At 36.7% G+C, this 22,173-nt stretch overlaps 2 protein-coding genes across 4 annotated transcripts in view; one reads left to right on the top strand and one right to left on the bottom strand.

The window, feature by feature from the left end:
• Positions 1-15,797, top strand: part of LOC118276653 (tyrosine-protein kinase receptor) — a 53,018-nt gene extending 37,221 nt beyond the window's left edge. The window contains exons 15-29 of one of the 2 annotated variants that reach the window (XM_035595056.2): positions 17-162; positions 482-593; positions 1,170-1,271; positions 2,046-2,259; positions 3,030-3,245; positions 3,916-4,083; positions 4,856-5,050; positions 5,396-5,514; positions 5,931-6,037; positions 6,601-6,690; positions 8,364-8,428; positions 10,183-10,277; positions 11,394-11,526; positions 12,100-12,238; positions 12,380-15,797. In XM_035595056.2, coding sequence (XP_035450949.2) covers positions 17-162; positions 482-593; positions 1,170-1,271; positions 2,046-2,259; positions 3,030-3,245; positions 3,916-4,083; positions 4,856-5,050; positions 5,396-5,514; positions 5,931-6,037; positions 6,601-6,690; positions 8,364-8,428; positions 10,183-10,277; positions 11,394-11,526; positions 12,100-12,238; positions 12,380-12,994 — 2,516 coding nt within the window. In that variant the 3' untranslated portion in view covers positions 12,995-15,797. Of the gene's footprint in view, positions 1-16; positions 163-481; positions 594-1,169; positions 1,272-2,045; positions 2,260-3,029; positions 3,246-3,915; positions 4,084-4,855; positions 5,051-5,395; positions 5,515-5,930; positions 6,038-6,600; positions 6,691-8,363; positions 8,429-10,182; positions 10,278-11,393; positions 11,527-12,099; positions 12,239-12,379 lie in introns of those variants that run through there. The other variant, XR_004783689.2, reaches the window with a different exon arrangement.
• Positions 15,798-17,160: 1,363 nt separating this feature from the next.
• The window catches only part of LOC118276986 (uncharacterized), a 72,326-nt gene continuing 67,313 nt past the window's right edge, over positions 17,161-22,173 (bottom strand). The window contains exons 7-10 of one of the 2 annotated variants that reach the window (XR_004783725.2): positions 21,739-21,947; positions 20,955-21,060; positions 20,547-20,616; positions 17,161-19,780 (exon numbers count right to left, since the gene is read on the bottom strand). Coding sequence is in view for 1 of the 2 variants with exons in the window: in XM_035595625.2 (XP_035451518.2) it covers positions 19,663-19,780; positions 20,955-21,060; positions 21,739-21,947 (433 nt within the window). In the remaining variant the exon portion in view is untranslated. The remainder of the gene's footprint in view (positions 19,781-20,546; positions 20,617-20,954; positions 21,061-21,738; positions 21,948-22,173) is intronic. The other variant, XM_035595625.2, reaches the window with a different exon arrangement.

Below are 22,173 nucleotides of genomic sequence, written 5' to 3'. Positions count from 1 at the left end.
ATGTCAATAAATCCAGGTGGAGATACAAACGAAGGTCGCGGTCTGCACGGCGGCGGGGGCTGGTCGTACATAGCAGCCAGTCGCGCCGTCAGAGACTACAGCGAGGCGGCCGTCGCGCCGCGGACCGGGCCCGGGGAGCTGCTTATAATACCCGCTATACATGTAAGTATACTATCAGACCACCACAGATGGGGCCCAGTAGGGCTGATGCTTGATCCGGAGCTGCGGACTACCTAGCGGGTTTACCGGGGCACCGGCTCGAAAAGCAGGAGAAGGAACGGGGTGGTTTTTAGTCAGTAAGAGTCTGACAATCCCTCTCGCCTCGCCCAAGGTGGGAGAAGTCATTGGATGATTTTCGACATAAACCCAAGGCAGGAAAAGTCCCTGCCATTGATATCCGTCCTAAAAAACTAAAAAAAAAAAAAAATACACTCTCAAGTCACTTTCCCAAATATGTTCCTTAAACTTTATCTCCTTATAGGACTGTGACTGCGACTACCGCTGCGTGGCCCTGAACGAGTACCGGAGCGACGTCAACTGTTACTGCCCCGCCACATGGACGGCAGACGCTCACGACCCCACCAAGTGTATACGTAAGTATTTGTACTTAGACTAATTTTAGGGTAATATCTTCTTAAGGTAAGTCCACAGGCCCGCATCGTACGCATCGCACGCATTGGACGGATTGCATCAAAAGGATTAATTTTTCAGAATACGTCCACGTCCACTGTATCGGCAGGGTTCGGATTGCCGACACGAATATTAGCAATCGAATTGCCGATGCCACTTTCGACATCGGCATTCGCATTTTTGACATCGGCATTCCGTATGACGTCATCAGTACGCATCGCATTAGGCATTGCCGATGATGCGGTCCGTACGATGCGGATCAGTGGACGCAGTTGTATGAGTTTCTATACAAGACAAACTAAAATCCGTTGCGTGCGATGCGGACCTGTGGACGCTTACCTTTAATAGGAAGCTGGTATCAAGTGTTGTCGTAGACGCTATAGAGGCTAGATATGACTAATTTTATTCCCTCTAAAGAAGTACTTTTGGAAGACCATCTGCGACATATAGTAGCAAACAATGCATTTTATTTTCAACTATCTGGCCCAGCAAACTTTGTACCGCGTCAAATATTAACAAATATCCCATGTCCCATACAGTGGAGGAGGCCTGGCCCCGCACCCCGTGGGTGGTGATTATAGTACTCTCCGTGGCTGTGTTCGTCTGTGCACTGGCCGTGCTCTGCGTGTGTCTCTATTTATGTAAGTATACCTATTATTTCTTCATTTATTTAGAAAGAAGAAAAGAAAACGTATAAAAATATAAAAGGCAGTAGCCCGCCAGTAACTGGAGAAATCCATGCTATCGCGGGCGGTCAGTACCTCAACCATAAGTTTGAAGCAGCATATTTGTCGATAGAAGCTAGCGACGACGTTTTTTTGTATGTCAAATTTTACAACGCCTCTACCGGTCACATGTGGAACTAAAATTTGCCATACATAAAAACTATTGCTTGAAACTCATGGGACAGGTACAGGGCTCAAGAGAGAGGAATTTCTGGACAATACGCGCCGTGTCCAGAAGTACTGCCTTCTGCATCAGGCCCTTGATCCAACCGTCTAACGTTAGCCTACTCAGGTGTTGGTCGAGGCATTTGGCTATGAGGCTATTGGTAGATACGACTATACTATGAATATACTTATTATTGGGCTATATTATAGGCATATTATAGGCATTTACCAATAGCAGAGAAGCTCTAATGAAAATAACATCTCCACACAGAAGAAATGAAAAAATTATGTAACCTTTCTTAATTCATTTTTTTTAACGTTTATAAGTCTGCGTTTGGCCACCAATCCGTTTACTGCCAGGACGGCGAAAAGAAGAATATAAATTCATACATTTCTAATAATATTTAAGATGTTTTATAGTGTGTAATCTAAAGGATATTTTATAACAAGACCAAAAGAACAAAGATTTACTACACCAAATTGTTTCCCATCACCATCCACAACTAACAAAACCCTCCCCCCCAGACAACACCTACCAAAGGAAGAAGGAAGCAGAACAGCAGCAGAAACGTCTTCTAGAACAAGATGTGCAGCTGCAGCGCCTGCGGAGTGCCCCGGGAGGGAACGACAACCTCACCATGGCGTTCAACCCTCACTACGGCAGCGAGAGCATCCTGCCGCAGGGGATCGATGTCAGGGGGTTACCACAGGTCTCCAGAGAAAGCCTCAAGCTTGTCAAGTAAGTGGACGCTGATTATGAAATAGCAGATATGGGTTTTCTTTTTTCATCTCCTCTAATAACATCTTCTGATTTGTTTCGTTGCGGAATCCAAGACAGTCATTCATGTCCCTGTGACGCGCCGGACTTCAGTGTTCCGGTGTTTTCATGGTTGTATCTACTGTAGATCCTGGCTTACAGGAGTTGCAGCGGTATGGGAGGTTGTGGCGGGCTTGTCCCAATAAAAAAAGTAACTGTGGTACTATGAATAAGAAAGAGCAGACGTGCTCCTTCGTAGACTGCATCATCACTTACCGCCAGGCGAGATAGCAGCCAAACGTCGACCTATCAAATATACCTATCAGGAAACACAGACTCCGGCAAAGAATTCTATTCCTTAGCAGTTCGCACAAGGAAGCTTGAAGCGAAACGCTTCGTGCAAGTGGGTGGCATTGTCTTTTGGTTCGATGATGGAAAGGACTAGGCTGAACTAGGTCGTTCAATTTAAATACTACTACAACTACTATTACTATGTTCTTATTTCTGTATCTATACTTACTAATATTATAAAGCTGAAGAGTTTGTTTGTTTGAACGCGCTAATCTCAAGAACTACTGGTCCGATTTAAATAATTCTTTTTGTGTTGGATAGCGCATTTATCGAGGAAGGTTATAGGTAAATCATCACGCTACGATCAATAGGAACCGAGCAGAGCGGGTGAAACCGCGCGGAAGTAGCTAGTTACTCATAAATAAAACTTAATCAAGATTAACCCAACACTTTATCCCCAGGGCTTTAGGCCAAGGCGCCTTCGGAGAAGTATACCAAGGCCTGTACCGCCACCGCACGGGAGACACGGTGGAGATGCCGGTGGCAGTGAAGACTCTGCCAGAACTGTCCACCGGCCAGGCTGAGTCCGACTTCCTGATGGAAGCCGCCATCATGGCAAAGTTCAGCCATCCCAACATTGTTCATCTGATCGGAGTCTGCTTTGATCGACATCCACGGTACGTTTTGTCATTTTTAGAGTAGTTGCGGAGCTGCGGACTACCTAACGGGTTTACCGGGGCTCCGGAGGAGAAGGAACGTGGTGGTTTTTAGTCAGTAAGAGTCTGACACTCATTGGATGATTTTCCCCCATCAAAAAAGAAAAAAAAGAGTAGTTTGGTGGTGGTAAAAGTATTACTAAGCTTTTTACGGGTTTTCGAAAATTTCTCAATAGTAGCACGGAGTCTGCAATTGTGACCAGTATATGGCACCACCACCCCCTATTACATGGGACTTGTATAACACAAATTGTGACCACTTCGGGGATAAAATGGCGTGACGTTGTGTTTTTATTTGATAGTAGTTTTTATTTTAGTGTTTTTATTTTATTTTGAAGATTGAGAGAGTTAGCGGATTAGGAGTTCATTTTATGCGTTTTATTTTAAACTAGGATTCTGAGGAACGCTTTTCCTTAAAATACTTTGTACCTACACTAAATCTTCGGTACCGTCTTATCACCATACTCAGAGTCATTTAATGATTACTTAACCCAGTCCTTAGCAATTATTTACGGAACAAAATCTTTACTAAGGAATAGTTTACATAGCCAACGACTGACATTTTACTAAGGAATAGTTTAAGTATTTGACTGCCATCAGTAAAACTGAACCTATCACCATTTCTCTCTAGATTCATAGTCCTGGAACTGCTCGCCGGTGGAGATCTGAAGAACTTCCTCCGCGAAAGTCGGCCGAAGCCGGAGCGAGCCAGCGCCCTGACCATGAAGGATCTCCTACTGTGTTCCATCGACGTCTGCAAGGGATGCAGATACTTGGAGAGCAAGAGATTCATACATAGGTAAGGGGGTAATAATTTCTAGGTTTTTTTAGAACTTGAAGACAGTAAAGGGATTGATAAAGACACTTGAGTTGGAAGAGGAGATTAAGATTGACCCATTACATATGAAAAAGGAGGTTATTAGGTCCCGAGAAATTCTGAATGTAGACCGACTCGTACTAAGAGACTAAGGGTGCTTTTCCACAAGATATGTTCTATGCAACTTTGCTGTAGATGCGTTTGGCTTCCACCAATCATATTCATTGGTACACATAGCTTAGTACTGGTGGAAACGGCAAGCTAAGCTATGTTTTATATGGAAAGATGCGTGCTATGGAGGCGTGCTATGGTTGTGTGCTGTGGACCCAAGGTTTGATCTTTGAGTCAGACAAAATAACATTTTAGTATTTCGATTACACTTTTTTTTTCAAGTACAATTTTTATAGCTTGTAATGTTTTTACGGCGATTTACATACACTATTCCTCTCAGCCTTCGAAAAAAAATTCTTTATTGTTTTTGTACTACGACGGTGGCAAGAAAGCCCACGGCCCACTTGATGGTAAGTGGTGACCATGGTCTATGAACACTGGCAACACTTGGGGCATTACATGCGCTTCGCCGACTCTTAAGAAACATATTTACTTCCATCTTGAAGTACCTCATATTGTAGCGTACTGGGAAAACCTCGGCATATAAATACTTACCCACAAACATTATAGGGGGACCTTTTATTAATGAAAATTAAACCCACCTTTTTGCAACGTCGCTTAAACCACCCCATTCTACTCACAGGGACATAGCAGCCCGCAACTGCCTCCTGACATCAAGGGGACCCGGCAGAGTGGTCAAGATAGCAGACTTCGGCATGGCGCGCGACATCTACCGGTCTGATTACTACAAGAAGGGGGGTAAAGCCATGCTGCCCATAAAGTGGATGCCGCCCGAAGCTTACATCGATGGAGTCTTCACCATCAAAACTGATGTTTGGTGAGTTTTTCGATGGTCTTTATTAATTTTCTTAGCAAGATGTTTGTGTGGGACGTCCACGATGAAAGTGGCTAGAAACTGATGGGGTAGATTTCTTCCAATCGGCAGATCTGGAAGGCATATTCTAATACAAAAAAAAAAAAAAAACACAGTTTACATTAATGGACAAAAGCTCTACTAGTTTCGAGTCACAGAGGGATTTTTCAACATGAGCAGCGTGCGTAAACGCGGCGACTATACTACTGAACCGTGATTTTTAGATAAAATATTTTGTTCATTATCGTTTCCAAAGTTTTGGTGAAAGATAACAACAGTTCTGATACATGGTGTATGTTACATGACCAGGTCGTTCGGCGTGCTACTGTGGGAGGTGTTCTCGCTGGGCGTGATGCCGTACACGGGCTGCGCCAACCGGGAGGTCATGGAGATGGTCTCCGGGGGAGGCCGGCTGGAGAAACCTTATGGTGAGTCACGCAGATGTTTGTTGCTAAATTATGTGGGAATAAATTGCGTAAGAGAATAAATGTGCAACATAATTTGGTGGTAGTGATGTAGAGATTCCGTTGACAACTAATACAAAAGATAGTTGACTGTATGGTTGGCGCAGGGGCTGGAAAACCGACTGCTGCGCCCCAGGTTCGATTCCCGCACGGAACAACTCTTTGTGTGATCCATAAATTTTGTTTTACGGGTCTGGGTGTCATGTGTATGTGAAATTTTATATTTGTAAACGCACCCACGACACAGGAGAAAATCCTAATGTGGAGCAACGTGTAAAAACATGATTTCTACACATTACTTGTTTATTTATTATGTATAGCGTTTAAAATTGTACAGAGGCGGACTTGATACATAGTAACCAATGGGTGTCCGTACACAGGGTGTCCCCAAGAGATATACAGGCTGATGTGCGAGTGTTGGAACCCGACGCCGGGCGAGCGACCCTCGTTCGCGCACATGTACGAGAGGATGCAGCGGTTTGTACAGGTCGGTGCAATCTACTGGGACATAGAAACTAAATTAAAGTATTTCTTGTAGGACAAAATGTACCTACAATGAAAAATGTCGTATAAACAATTTTTTGCTACGGAAATATTGTTTTTTTTACTATGGACGTGTATCTGGCACCAAATCGAGCAAAAAAAGCGGCACGACCAGACGTACAATTATTTTCTCGAAGCCATTCATTGCATTTTTCTGGTCAATTTGTTGGATTTTAATATTTTTTTAATTTTTTAACTGCTTCGCTGGTCAAGTGGTCGCAAGTGCGACTGCCGAACAACGGGTTTCGGGTTCGATTCCCGGGTCGGGCTGAGTACTACTGGGTTTTTTTCGGATTTTCGAAAATTTCTCGGTAGTAGTACGGAGTCTGGAATTGTGTTCAGGATATGGCAATAGGCTCACTCCCTATTACATGGGGCTTATAACACAAATGGTGAAAACTGGGTGTACATTGTATAGCGGCATTACGTGCCGTAACGTGCACCTCTGCCTACTATCAAATATACAATTACTAATAATTTTAAATATTTCCCCGCCGTCTTATCCAGGACCCAGCGATAGTAAGCGCGCCGCTGCCCATTGTACGGTCTCTGTTACCGCCATGCAATGACTTACCACCCAACGCCAACGGCCCGCAGGTGAGTAATCGATTACGATTCTAGGTATCGATTCTATCGAGAGGCGTTGTTCCCTAGTAGTGACGGGATTGAGAAAATAATCGATATAAGAAAAAATCGTAAGAAAACTGAAATATAAGTTTTTTCGAAAATTAATATTGGTGATAAAGTACTCTTGTATAATATCATGTGAAGTAGTTTTTAAATGTTAGCCGTGACGTGGTCGTTTATGTTTTGTAAATATTTTAGAAGAAAAATATTTAGTATTTTTTTTTTGGTTTTTTCGAAGTAAAAAATTTTAGTGAAACAAATATTTTTCAGTAGTTTCATGACACCGTACACTTGTAGATTGAACCCCTATTTAGATTGTATTTTGTTGAATTAAATACCAGAAATAAATAAATTTGTTTTCTAGACTCCCATGTTAATTTTATAGATGCTAAAGACCACGTGATTTTTAATGTTTTTTCAAGGAACAACGCCTCTTTTTAATTATAAATTTTAATGAAAATAAATATAAATAAAGTGTTCCTTTTACTCGAGTGTATATTCCAATTAATATTTTAAAAAGACAGAACTATAAAACTAAAGAAAAAAAAAACAAAAATACTAATGCGTAACAAAATTTTTCTCTTTTTTCCAAATGTTTTCGCTCTGGCTACTAGAAGCAAGTAAATGGATTTTTTTTATTATTAATTATAATATTATAAATTAAAACATTATAATTTTTATTTTTTAATTCGGTGTTAGCGGTCCATTAAGAGCCCGTGCTTAAGAGTTCGCATGATAACCTCAAATTATTATTTTTTTATTTTTCTACGATACCCTCCCCTCCTTGAATGAAAGTCGCGTAGAAACCTAGACCCCTAGTAGTTAGACGGAGATTCATTGGAATGTGAAAGAAAAATCATTAAACTAACGCATGTTATCCTAAAAAAAAGAATCATTTGTTTAATTTTTCTAATTTTTTCATCCGCCATGACAGTTTGCATTTCAAAGAATCTCTTTTAACGGTTATTTAAGAAACTTGGGTGTTTACTTGCCTAGTAGCTATAGCGGGAATCTATTACCTAATCTATTTTCTTTTATTACCTTTGTCCCTGCCTCTGGGTTTTGTAAAATGTAACTTAATGGAGAAAAAATAGAATCCAATTTTTGTTGGTGATAAGAAAAGTTTTTACAAAACCCAGTGGTATGCACGCGTAGTATTTAAAGTGAAACACAGGGAGATTGTGTTTGACGATAAATTGTTTGATAGATAAAAAAGCTTTTCCGATATTTTCTGATAGGATTTTCTTCGAGTTTTCCAACTTAGCCCATACTATAGGTATAGCCCATTTTGGTGGCTATTTCGAAAGTAAGTTATAATCAATGACAAAATCACAGGGACTACGTGAAAACCGTCCTCATTTAAACATTTACACATCTCGTTACACAAAAAACAATACTTTTCCCAAGGCTTATTTTAGATTATATATTATTCCATGAAAGAACCTACAGGTAAAATACACAGAAAAGATACGTTTACGCCTGAAAATTTCATTACATAGATCTAGGCGGAAAATCAGAACATTATTAACATATATTATTTTCAACAATTTTCGTCACAAAATCCTAAATAAAAAATATCGGAAAGCGGTATGTGAGTAAGGATCTCCCTGTGGTCGTGTGTACTGAGCGTGGCATGTTGGCAGCGAGGGCCGGCGTGCGACTACCTCGTGCCGATGTCGCCGCAGGACAACCCAACGACCAACAATAGGTAACGCCTTTTCTAAGCTGAGGCTGCTGGCAGGATTAAGGCTTCATAGAAAAAAAGTATAAACAAAATTAAAAACAAAATCAGAACATGTGACCATTTTATGAAAAAAAATATATTAAAAAAAATAATAATAAAGAAGTGAAATCCAAACAACAGAGAATAACATGTGACCATTTTGTCAAAAGAAAGGGTCTAATGAAAAATAAGGCAAAAAAATTTAGAAAAATTCTATGTGACATGTTACATTTAATAAAGTGCACCCATAAGGGTGATACGGGAACACAATAATTATGTAACGTATTGACATTAGACACAACAAGGCAAAAAAATTACTACATTATACAAAACGTATAATACAGTTTTCAAAAACTGTTTTCTGACTGTAAAATTTTTTGTCTCCATGTCAATGATTACATTTGACCAAATTTGAGACCTGCCAGTGCCCTCAAATACTAATTACAAGCTACTTCTAAATCTTAACTTTATGTGGCACTTCCTTTCACACTTCGATGTTGTATAGTAACCGAATATACTTTACAACTGTCTAATTACTTTTGAATATCGAAATCTTCTCCGCCATTTTACTAAAGGACTTCAAAATGGCCGCCATCTCAACTTTATTTTCACAATTTTGAATGAAATTGCGTACAAAATATAGATTTATTTGTTACAGTTTTGCAAAAATGTTTTAATATATAGATTTGTTGTAAGTTTTTTGAGAAGATTTCGATATGAATGAAGTAAAAAAAGTATAAAACTGCTTTAGAAAGTCGAAGCAGTGGCAGCATGTGTTAGACGCTGAACGTTCCTTTACCAGCCAATGTTTCTAATTTAAAAACAGCGAATTAAAAACACAATCAGATAATACAGTCTCATTAAAAAATTCAATTTGCTAAAATACCTATATTCTTAATGTTTTCCATTTTTTATCCGTTTTTTTTTCAAAGCTTGTTGCTTCGACATGAAAAAATGAAAAAATGTATTTATTTCAAAAACTGATTCACAAATACGATGAATCTATTAAAAAAACCTATTCTTACATGAAAAAGAAATATTTATTATTGGTATAATATTTATACATATTGATGAGAACTTTAGTTGTACATTTGCAAAATACAGTAGAACTTCAATTATCCGAATTAATGGAGACCGGGACCCATTCGGATAATCAAATATTCGGATAATCGGATTTTTAAAAAAAAATTGCCATTGAAGAGAATAAAAGCTACGTTTTGATATTGCACTATTTTTTTATTGAATTAAATTGCGGGGGGAAGTCAGTGTAGGCACAACGGCAAGTTAAGACAAGTCAAGTCAAGACTTGACGCGCAAATACTGGCTTCGCGAGGGGGGGGGGGAGAATAATAGCGCACTTAGACCTTTTTTGGACAATTTTTGTGATTCGGATAATCGGCGATTCGGATAGTCGGAGTTCGGATAATTGGAGTTCTACTGTAGGTGTACAGTTATTGAACTCAAACACTTCTAATATATGTTTAATGAAAATGTGTTAAAAAAATCGACAAATACAATCCAGGAGTTTATTATTTTCACTTATGATTTTTGTCGAATTCGTTCCATTGTCTTTGCCTCCATGCCTGCCCTCATGGGAGACAGGCGTGAGGTTATTTATATATGTACGTATTTTTGTCGAAGCAACGAGCAAATCATTCACAAATACAAGCTTCTCCTATGCACAGTCATTGTAACCCGTGTCTCCCTTCAACCGTACCAATGCGGCCTCATTGTTTTAGCCCCACGGAACCGCTGGTCCCTCATAGCAAATCGCAAACGGTGGCGCAGGATCAGCCAGAAACGGAGGATTCACAATATCCACCTCTTCTGAAAGGTATACATGTCCTATCCATTGTTGATTTGGAGAGAGAGATTCGCTAAATACTACAGTCTGTACCAAATGGAGTTTTTAACAGCAGTGTGAAAAATTTAGTTGTTAAGTGCGTAACTTATCGGTTATTTGTGAAATAATAGGTACTTTCTTAACTCTTAGGACGTGTCCACATCTCCACGTCACGACGTCGTCAACGTGAAACGGTGCGGTAACGTGTAGATGTAGCACCCCCTATAGGCTCACCCCCTATTACATGGGACTTATAAATAACACAAATGGAGAAAAATGGGCGTACATTGTATAACGGCATTACGTGCTATAATGTGCGCCTCTGCTTACCCCTTAGGGGATAAAAGACGTGACGTTGCATGATTGTAGCAACCAAAAAACTATGAAACAGAAACGCTTCCTCCATTTTATTAAGTAGGTACTCAGTATTCAGCGAATCTCTCATTAGGTAAGCGTCACATCGATCGAATACGTCGACAATCGAAGTTCTGAAGGTAACTATGGACTGAAAATTCCAGTATCAAAATCCCTTCATCATGTAAAGTGCATCCTTGATGAATGAAACCTGGAACGACCCCTATTTTTAAAGCATCGTGGATTTTTAAAACCTGAAATGATATTTGCACTGTCCACAAAACCCTTGTTTGTCTAATTTAGGTGGACATTAGAGGGGGATAATAGTTACGTTGACGAAGAATGGACTATGGAACATAGTATTTTTACTGTTCTAGCAAATAATCCTAATATGGGTTTGAGTTATTTATGGAATAGTACCAACCATGGATTACCTGATGGTAAGCAAAAGCAAGGACACTCCCAACACCAGACGAGTTACGCGTCGCCAGCATTTTGGCGATTGGGAACGGCGACGAGTGAGAATTGGGCTTTCTCAGTAGGTATTTAGATGATTGTCTCATCTATAGCAATCGCCATATATTTAACTGGTAATTTTTAACTGATACAGGGTGTACCGTAGGAGTATTTGTTATTGATAGACAGTATAAAATTGACAAACAATATAAGGGATATTAAGATGAAAAAAATCGGCTTACGATAATTTACAACAGTGAAGCAAGATCAACGCTACAATATTGTATTGTGTTATAGCATCACAAGAATATGGCAACATTCCAATGGCGTCCCGGAGCGGCGCAAGCGCAACAAGGCGCGATGCCTCCGCTACCTCCGCCGTCGAGACAAAGACCACAACAAAGTTTCTGCCGTCTAATTCTACAGATAGGTAAGGAAATCTTAATATTTAGCTTTGGAATTTAAAGACAGATTCTTAGCTGACAGACGGATTCTTAGTTTTGGAATTTAAAGACAGATCTCTACATCGTCAGTTCAAACCAGGGTATGATTCAGTCAGACCCTTTGTATGCTTACACTGTATTAAAAATAAGTCTTTCATTATCATATCAGACGCAAAACGTCCTCTGCAATTTCTAACTAGTCAGTTGCAAGTATTCTGCATAAATAAAGTCCTTTTCAAAGTCAAAATGATGTATTTCAAATAGATCCGCGAAAGACATTGTGTCCTAGTTAAGTTTACCACCTAAGCCTTACATGTGGAAAGCAATAAAGTATTGAGTATTGAGCAGTTTTGAAAGTCAAAACGTCTTACTTCTTGAAATTCTGCAATTAACAGCAAGGATTCTGAATTCTGATAGAGACCGATATGATCAATAGGCCCTCCCTATGACATGAGATTCATAATATAGGTCTGTCAAAAGAGACAGAGACAAGAGAGTATCGCACATCTCTTATTTTACTCCTTCTACACCATTTTAGTTACTAACCTGTTATTTTACAGATTGCTAAGTTCAGTAGAGGGTCCGTCACTGGACGAGATAACGCCGGACGCCGACGACAAGCCGGTCATATGGGAGACTTCGTTCACAGAGCCACCTCGCAACGCTACGCCGCGACAGAGCATCGACAACGGACCAGCCGTGAGTACACAACCCCATATTTTGCTCCATTATTTTAATACAAAAAAAATCTTTCATGTAGGACAAAATTAGCCTCGTTCTATTATTTTAATGAATATTTGGTCACTAGCCCCAATTCTTCAATTGCCGTATTTTCTCCAGGTCGAGAAACTTATAAGCATAACCCCGACTTCTCCAAAACCGCCTGAGAACGCTCTATCAAAAGCGATAGAGACCAACGTCATTGACAAGACTAACCACAAGAACGCATTGATGCCAGAACGGAAGACAGCTCCAATAGCGTCCCCAGACCCGCCGCGCATCAACGCATGGGCCAAAGAAGCGCCAAAATTCACGCCCAAACCGAAACCACTGTGCTTAGACGCGGCACAACTAGAGCAAAACTTGAACGCATTGAAAAAGAACAGTGGTTCCGTCAACTTGACGACGATGAACATTCTGCCGCCATACATAAACGTCGTCACACCAAACAAGCTCTCCGAATCGAAGACGATACAGATTGATCCTAAGAAGGCGGTGATAGACGACTTGCCGAAGGAAACGGAGTCGAAGGAAGAGAAGGGGAAGTTGAAGCAGTCCAGCTCGGCGGCGAGCCTGCTGAACGGGCCGATGACGGACGTGCCGTACGCGGACAGCGACAACGCGTCCTCCAGCTCCGGCAGCAACCAGCCCAGCAAGAAGCTCGACGACAGGAACATGGTCACCATACAGGGTAGCAACGCCGAGTACGTCGGCGACTCCGAGATTAGCTGCTAGACTCTCCAGTGATGTTGTAGTGGGTTGTGGAACTGTGCCACCGAGACACTCAGTGAAATGTTACATATTACTAGTTGTAAATATTTTTAAATAATAATAGACTTTGTGATCGAAGAAGATATTAAATAAAATATTTATTTTGAAATTTTTGTATTTTTATCGTATACGTGTACAAAAATGTTTTTATTTTCGTTACGGATAGTAGTTTATTTGAACAATATGGCTTCCTTGTTGCTTATAGTCATAGTTTATTGTTGCTCAATTAGCTCAATGTTTTGCAAAGAAAATATTACCTAGATCGAATAAAGTCACTTAGTTTTTCTACTTAGATATTTTAAAAGAAAACATCAGTTGTGTAATTTTAAATATGGACGTTTGTAAATAAACTGGGCTTAGTGGCAATTTTTTTACCTAAATTTTTGTAATTTTTACATTTATTTTCGCTAAACATTCGCGCATTTGGTCTCAAATATTTGTGCAAATGTATTTGCAAATGAATTAGACCCAATTTTATACCGAATTTTAAACAAGTTTACATCAAGCGAAACATTTGCTCAAATGTTTGCTAGTCAAATGTGTACAAGTCTACAAATAATTTGTCAAACAACATATTTTGGGAAACAAACGCACAGGCGACATTATATTGCTTGTTATACACCTAAATCTTATATAATAAGGTCAAGGAAACGAATTATACCGTTCTGTATACTTTTGTTAACAAATTCAGGACCTTTCGTAGATTTTTTTTACAAGAATACACTACAAAAAATGTCAAACAGATTGTATACATTTTTTCCAACGTGTATTTTATTTTCAGTATAAAGTATACAAGAAAAAAATCACGAATGGTCCCTTTCTCATTCCTAGAATAGACACTGTAGTCGCTTAAAATGTTTGTAAATAATATAAAACGTAGGTATTTGTGTACATCCGCCCTTTAAATTAAAAAAATACGAAAATATATAACGTTTCGCGTAGATGTACATGAATTTAAAATTGATGAGAAAAAAAAACTACTGTATTTTGTTTGTAAAAAAACTTTATGTGATGTTAAATAAGAATATTCTGGAGATTTTCATTTAGTGTTGTTAGATTTGCCATAATATATAAATATACACTTAGAAGATATAAAAAAATAGATTTATTATATATATCTATATATATATTTGAAATTAAAAGTGTGTGGAATCACATGAATGCTTTAATTACTGTAAGATAGTTTAAGATAAGGTGTTTCTTATGTTCACTCATAGTAGTGCCATTTAATTTTGTTACTGCCTACTTGATGTGCATTTAGTTACGTTCTAGGCATGAAATTACAGGGTATCATGGTAATTTTGTTTTATTTTTTCGTTTAAAAAGAATCCATCTTTAACTTTTCTTGGTGTTAAAAATACTGGTCCTCTTGTCCTAAAATAGGGAGTATTGCTAACTCTTTCTAGCATACTGTATGAGAAAGGGACAGTGAGCTTTCTGTCAAGTTAGAACGTAAAAACGTTCAGAGATAACATTAAAAATTGATTTTTAAATGTCGTAGTGACAGAATTGTGTTTGAATTAAAAATTAACCTTAAATCAAGGTGTATGCCAAAGCTGCAAGATACTTGAAAACAAGAGGTAGCTTAGTTTAGTTTGTAAAATGGAATAAATAAATGTCTCTTTGTTTCGTATCAAAAGTATTTCTTGTTTGTATGATATACCTGTGTGTAGACTTTATTTTTATAGCTTAGCTTATTTTTAAAAACATCGAGAGGATTTATTAGGTAACCGACTTCTCCGTCGTCTTTTAGACTTAAGAAGTAGAAAAATACCTAATCGTGACTTGAAATATGTGAATTCTAAGTCACGTTCTCCGAACCGATGACCTAAATCTAAGCTAAGCTATATTTTAAGCTATTGCTGAATTATTCACGTTAGGTATACCCATTTTTTTATCCAAGAAATGTTTGTGACAGTTCATTGAAAAAATGTATATTTAAAACATAGTTTTAATTATATTTAATATTGTAAAAATGATGTACAGATACAGATGTTGTTTTTCATTTGTATTTTTCGCGATGTATATTGTATTTAGATACAATACAATACAAAAAAAAATACTCGAGAAGTGATCGCCATTTGAGTTAGCATGTTTCATTTGTTATTTATTTAAGCATTATTGTTGTTGATAATTTAATTATTAAATTGGACAAAATCAAGAATTAATGAAACGTCAATGTAGTCGCGATATTAAGACGACTCTAAAGAATTTGTAAAACGCAGAAATATTTGAAATATAAATTACTTGTCGAATAACGTTTTATTGTCACTTCAAACTTTGCTCAATTTAGGAGTTACTTTTGAACTAGTAATGAATCTTTTTAAACCTTTTTTTATATAAAAAAAAATATATGTAATGTGGTTGTGAAGTAAATATAGTAAACGGATGAAAAAAAGTGAAAGAAAAGTTGTAAAGAGTTCCTTTTTATTGAAAAAAAAAATCGAGTGACTTTGAAATGTTATTCTTCATAACTTTTAGTTGATAAAATTAAGTGTTGTGTACTGGGTTTAAAAAAAAAACAACGAAAAATCGTTTAACATTTACATAAAGATCGGGCGTTTAAGTTTACTTTACAAAAAATGCAGTATTTTTACGTTATGTGTCCCCTTGTATTAGATAATGTAATGCTAAAATAATTAGTAATGAAACTTTATATATTATATGGTATATAAAATACGAAATGAATATGTAAAGTTTATAAAATAACAATAAAACAAAAAAGTGTAATTGATATTCAAAGATAAAATCATTATTAATAAATGTATGTCTTGTTTTTATTTTTTATCCTTTTTCTGTACTAACATTACTCACCCTTCCCTGACAAATACCGTCACGCATTTTATCCCCGAAGGTGTAGGCAGAGGTGCACATTATGGGACATAATGCCACTGTACAATGTACACCCACTTTTCACAATTTATATTGTAAGTCCCATGTAATAGGTGGTGAGCCTATTGCCATATACCGGGCACATTTTCAGTCTCCGTGCTACTACTGAGAAATTTTTGAAAAACCGAAAAAAGCTTAGCAATATTTCGCCCGACCCGGGACCCCTTGCCCGGCAGTCGCACTTGCAACCACTTGGCCGACGAAAAATACTTAGCTAGAAATTTCTGTACTTTTTTTTATATCTCTTTTAAATATATAATTTTTACACTAAGCCGGTGGCGTCTCTAGCGAGAGATTTTTGTACGGTATAATCCGGTAAACGAGCAAACGGATCACCTGATGGTAAGCAATTGCCGCCGCCCATGGCCACTTGAAACACGCGAGGCATTACAAATGCGTTTCCAGCCTTTTGGTACTAGAAATTTAAGGGTTTTTGGTGAATAGGGGATTGGGAAGATTGGGGAGGGGGGTAATTAGGTCTCCGGTAACGTCTCTCACACAACGCAAGCGTTGTTTCACGTCGGATTTCTGTGAGGCCGTGTCATCATTCCGGTCGAACCGGCCCATTCGTGCTTGTCATGTCAGTATAGTGAATGTCACTCATCAGCCATGGGCGCACGTAGCTAGGTGCAGGGGTTGCTTCTTTCCCATGATAAGAGAGAAATTATTAAAAATAATTAATTTATAAACAGCTTGATTCAAATTGGAATACACCTCCTTTTTTGTGAGAATGGAAAATCAGAAAAGTAATCACGGTGGTGTGTTATAACACCATATCAAAAGGAAATGTTTACTAAAAAAAAGAAGTTTAGTTCCACAAATCAATTGCTACAATAATACGTTTTATTTGTTTCGACAGAGAGTAGCAGGACGTAACATAGGTACCAAGAATATCAAAATAGGGTAGCGAACATTTAATTTTCGATTAATGGAGTTTTTCGGATTCTGTGTAAAGTCACCGAAGTTAATCTCCGAAGAGGTGGGCAGAGGTACACCCACTTTTCACCATTTGTGTTATACGTCTCATGTAATAAGGGGTGAGTCTATTGCCATATACTGGACACAATTTCAGACTCGGTGCTCCTACTGAGAAAGTTTCGAAAAACCGAAAAACGCCTAATACTTTGCCTGACCCGGGAATCGAACCCGAGATCTTCAGTAAGAATTTCAGCAATTATCCAGATAGGTCATTAACTATTTTTTATGGATCACTAGGAGTACAAATGAAACGATAACAGTTATTTTAAACGTTCTTTTTATTTCTTTCCTATTTAAATAATATTTTTACAAAACTCTAAACATCAAATTATGTTTTACAAATATTTTAACGCTTGCAGCGTCTATGGTACATTAATGCGCTCATTGAAACAAAGCCAGGCTTACTACTAATTCATTAAATAGTAAAATCACTACTCAAAATTGAGATAAATAAATTCACAATATTTCCACAAAAAGAAAAATCCGCCATCTTAATTTCCATTGAGAAACGTCAAATGGCTTATTTTTTTACGATGATATTGTGAATTTAAAACCTTATAACATTAGTTTAAAAACATTAGCAGACTTTTGAGTTATGATCTAGATTTTCTCTTTACTTTAAAATATTATTACGTAACTAAAACAAAATGAAAAATAAATTATTTTTCTTTCAGAGAAAATAACAAAAAAATCTGAAGATTTCATTGAATTAAATTTCAGTGTTATAGTAATATTTTAAAGTAAAAGAGTTTTCCTATTATTTTATGTAGTATGAAGATATATTTTGCATTTAGCGTTCAGTGCAGTGTCAAGCCTGGCGGATCTAAACCAATAATACAACAGTAGGTCTCTAAAATGTCCACAGCAATCTACACATTTATTTTAAAAAATCTTGCAAAAAATACTGTCATCCATTATTACATAGCTGAGAAAAAAATCACGCAAAAATAATTCTTTATACATAAAAAATGGAGTAAACCGAAATAATACATTTTAATACCGAAATTTTACAAAAATATAAACGGAAACATTTGTTCATATTTTCAGATGTTTTTTTTATCAATGTGATGGTATTGCACTATAAGAAAAACACTAATAACTAAAAAGAGGTTACATATTTCTAAAATACATCGATGTATGAATGATATGAGCAATATAAATGGATATTTAATTATTACATTAGCGAGAATTTATTCTACGTTCATCTAAGACGGATAATAATAGAAAAAAAAAACAATACTAATCTCATACACTTTTAGTGGTAAATAATAATAGCCAATCCTAAAGATAACATAGGCATTATTAATAAATCACATTTAATTATTATTATTTAATATGTTTCCTTAATTAAAGAGCTTAAATTTACGAGAAAATCATATTTTACAAAACAAAAAAGATATCAAGTACTATCAGTATAAAAATAGAAATTAAATTAAAGACGATGCATTTTCATGTAAGTAATTAAAGGAATTTCGTTTTGTGCGGAATAACTTATAAATAATATAAAAAAACAATTGCATCGCTCCCAAATAATTAACATTTTCATAATAATCGTCAAATAATTAAAAATTATGACTTCAATTTCATAAATCATTCGGAAAAAGGCTTAGTTCATCATTCTGTATTTGGCGGGAAAACTACTTTTTTAGTAATGGCGTCGTCTGTGCCACCATTTTCAAAATCAAATATTCATTTTCACAATTTTCCGGAACATCATTGAGTATATAATTTCATATTTTTCACTACGAATCAACGTCTAATTAAAATCAACACAATTTTTTTATTAATTTATTCTATTACAAGTTTTTTGCTAAGATTTTTTTTTTCGCTTTATGTTTAGGTAGGTAATATTTCATTTGCTTAAATAATTTAATACTCCCCAAATACAGAAACGCCTATTTGATGTTACAATACCGATTAACAATGATTTATTAACACAATCAATAAAATAAAATAATGTACTTTTCTTTTTATAGCATTTCAAAATTTCCAATCAGAAATTGGCATGCAAGAACATTTATTACCAAACAAGACTCGCTCACAACGAATGAAAATGTAACATCATATTTTTATAGTTTTTCATTTTAAATATTAAATAAATAATACAAAGACTTGTTCGAAATGAAGTATTTACCGCGTTCAAACACAAACACACGAGGAATTACAGCAATATTATGCGTTTAATTGCAATTAACCAGTACTAACCGCTTCTAACCAGTTTGCGTCGAGCCAAAGTATACAGAAATGTGTAATTTTGTATCGACAACCAACTCTTAATTCTAACAATTAGTATTGAACACACTGCGCCGTATTCCTCATTTGAATTCGCTGTAAAACCGTTTATATCTGTCGAAAAACAAATGAGAGATCATTTCGACAGAACTTGACTGAAATATTGACAATATACAATTTGTTAAGGAAACCCTGTCCCATAAATATATGTAACGTTCTTATAAATTTTTCCAAACTTGGTTGGGATATTTTAATATATGTAGGAACAGACGACTAGATTTTTTATTGATTTACATAATATAATCTTAAGATATAAATGTTGCAATAGTTTGGGCGGATTTTAAGATATGTTTAAATATAGTTAAATTTTGAGTTTATATGAGTTTTTCTTTTCTGTTAGGCTAGGGTTTTTACATTATAGCAAATTGTATACTGTCAATCTATTTCTAGTTTCAAGCGAATACAAATGTTACAGACTAGTCTACCAAATACAAACGCGGCCTATCACATATCGGAGTCGACAGTGTCGTTTAGAAGTCGTTGTCACTAGAAGCGTCATACGTCTCGCAGATCTGGTCCGGAGGCGGGGGGCGAAGCCCTGTGTACGCCGTAACGGGACCATGGAAGGATTGTGAGCGAAGCACGCTACTGTTGAGGAGAAAAACATGATTAATTTTTTCATGTGTCAATTTTGACATCTGTCAAATGAACTGTCAATTTTGTTTTTTATTTGTTTTTTTTTTCATTGTGTCGATGTGTCTTATTCTAATTTTGCCATTGTATTTTATTTTTTTTGTAATTGCATAAGTGCAGGAGTGACTTATTTATTTCATGGGGTATATTTAAGACTATCGTTTTAAATAGCCATTTAAACATAAGCCTTAAATTAAGGGGTCTGTTCTAAATCACACATGATTGTTAGTTTGTATGTGCTTTGTTAGTTTATGGTTAGTCTAGCTTACATGTTAACACCGAGAAAGGAAAAACAAGAAATTAAAAAAAATACTAAAGTAGTGAAGTAACCCAGTATAAACATTTATAAAGCGTTAAAAATTGTCATAAATTGCATTATTTACATCTGCACCAAATTCCTATAGCTCTAACCAGCCAATAGAAACGATTAAATTAGTTTTTAACCAATAAAGTGTAAACGAAGCATAAGACAAGCAATCATCTTGATTTTTCAATACAATACCATACATATATATAAATAGAAATTTCCAAAAAATAAAGAAAAAGAATAGCTTTAACACGTACATGAATGAAAAACCAAGAATTACAGCGGCATAGTCGTGTAAAGCACTCAAAACGAAATTTTAAAAAACAAATACACCCATAGTGCCAATAAAGTTTGACAGCTGTCATTTCCAAATTCCCGCGGTCGCCACAGCTGTCACTTTGACATTGGACTAACCTTACACGTCAAGATGGCGGCCAGCATGTCACTTACACGGAATTGCATGCATTTTGTGATTTGTCACGCTCTAAAATTTACAACAAATTATGTTTTAATCTTATCCTTAAACTAATTTAATCTTAAGTTAAAAAAGAAATGAAATGTTAAAAGAATATTTACAACTAAAATGAAACAAAAAATGTTATAACAATACTTAATATACGGCAAACAAAAAAATATGTTAAACATGTATATTCAGTAGAATACCTATTGCTTGCTGCATTAGTACGCCCCGTATATCCTTTTGGCCCATATTAAATAGTTATTTCATTATTACATCGACAGAATCATGAATTATTCCTATTTTTTGTGATATAGCTACCAACAAAGTGTCCCAAATGTGTTAACTAGTGAATGCGGACTCACCTAGCGGTCTTTGACGGCGTCTTGTTCGACTTTCCGAGTGCAGCCGCCTTCCTCGGGTCGTACGATGCCCTTCGTTTCCACTTCTCTAATTCTTGTTTCTTTTGTTCTGTAATATTATAAATTATTTGTTACTAGCTGGCCCAGTAAACTTTGTACTGCCTCCAAACGCCATTTTTTTACCTTTAAACTTTACCACCTACCGGTTTAGGAGTGGAAGCAAATACGTTATTTCTATGTATAAAACGTACCTAGAAGTGACGTCACGCGATATTTCAAATCAATATAATATCTTCGAAAGTATTTGTTATCTAAAGAATAAAAAATATGTACATGTCTAATATTTTAAAATAATTTACAAGACGGACATTAAAATAATCATTAGTCATCTACCCTATTGATACCATCAAGACAGAACAGCTGAGCTGGGGCCAGGTATAGTGAGACCAGGGAATTATGGATAAATTTTTATAAGGAGGATATAGATTCCAGTTAAAAATTAAATAGATACTCATACCTAAGATAGCTCAGCTATATAAAATAAAGTAGAGCATCATTGCTACGGTAAGGCGGTACGAAGTTCGCCGGGACAGCTAGTTAACACGACTTTTATTTTTATTATTTATTAATAAAGGTTTACCAACCGCTTCTGTATAAAACATATTAAATACAGTAAATACATATTTGTTTTGGACTTATACAGTCTCCAATAATAGGTTAACCAGCATTTAATATAAAGTGATAACTTAAAACTTAGAGAAATATGAATGACTTTTTAACGACTTACCCATTTCATAATGCTGAGCGCTCCCCTTGCTGACAGCCTTATCGTTGTTGAGCACCCCTACGTAAGTCTTACTGGGATCCCGTCGGAGGAAGTTCTTCGGGGACTGTTCGTTCTTGTACTTGGAGATGTCCAGGTACCGGGGCTGGACCGTCGGCTTCCGTTGGCCGATCGAGGTGGTTGACGATGACATGGAGTAGTCACCGCTGTACCTGGAATTTGGTAAATGAAATGGATTTAAGTTTTTAAACCGACATGGTCACTAACACTAACATCAGAACTTATGACGGGATATTTACCGTTAAGTTCATCCGTGATCATGGCGCTTGCAACAGTGCCGTGCAGCAATATCGGAAACTCACAGACATAAATAAACATCGTAAATATCCCGTCGTAAGTTCTAATGTTAATGAAATGGATTGTGTTAAGTTTCGGAGG

This window comes from Spodoptera frugiperda, chromosome 17, assembly GCF_023101765.2.
Source record: "Spodoptera frugiperda isolate SF20-4 chromosome 17, AGI-APGP_CSIRO_Sfru_2.0, whole genome shotgun sequence".
Lineage (NCBI taxonomy): Eukaryota > Metazoa > Arthropoda > Insecta > Lepidoptera > Noctuidae > Spodoptera > Spodoptera frugiperda.
The sequence above is the reverse complement of the archived record's forward strand: the minus strand, read 5'-3'. Positions and strand labels throughout refer to the sequence as shown.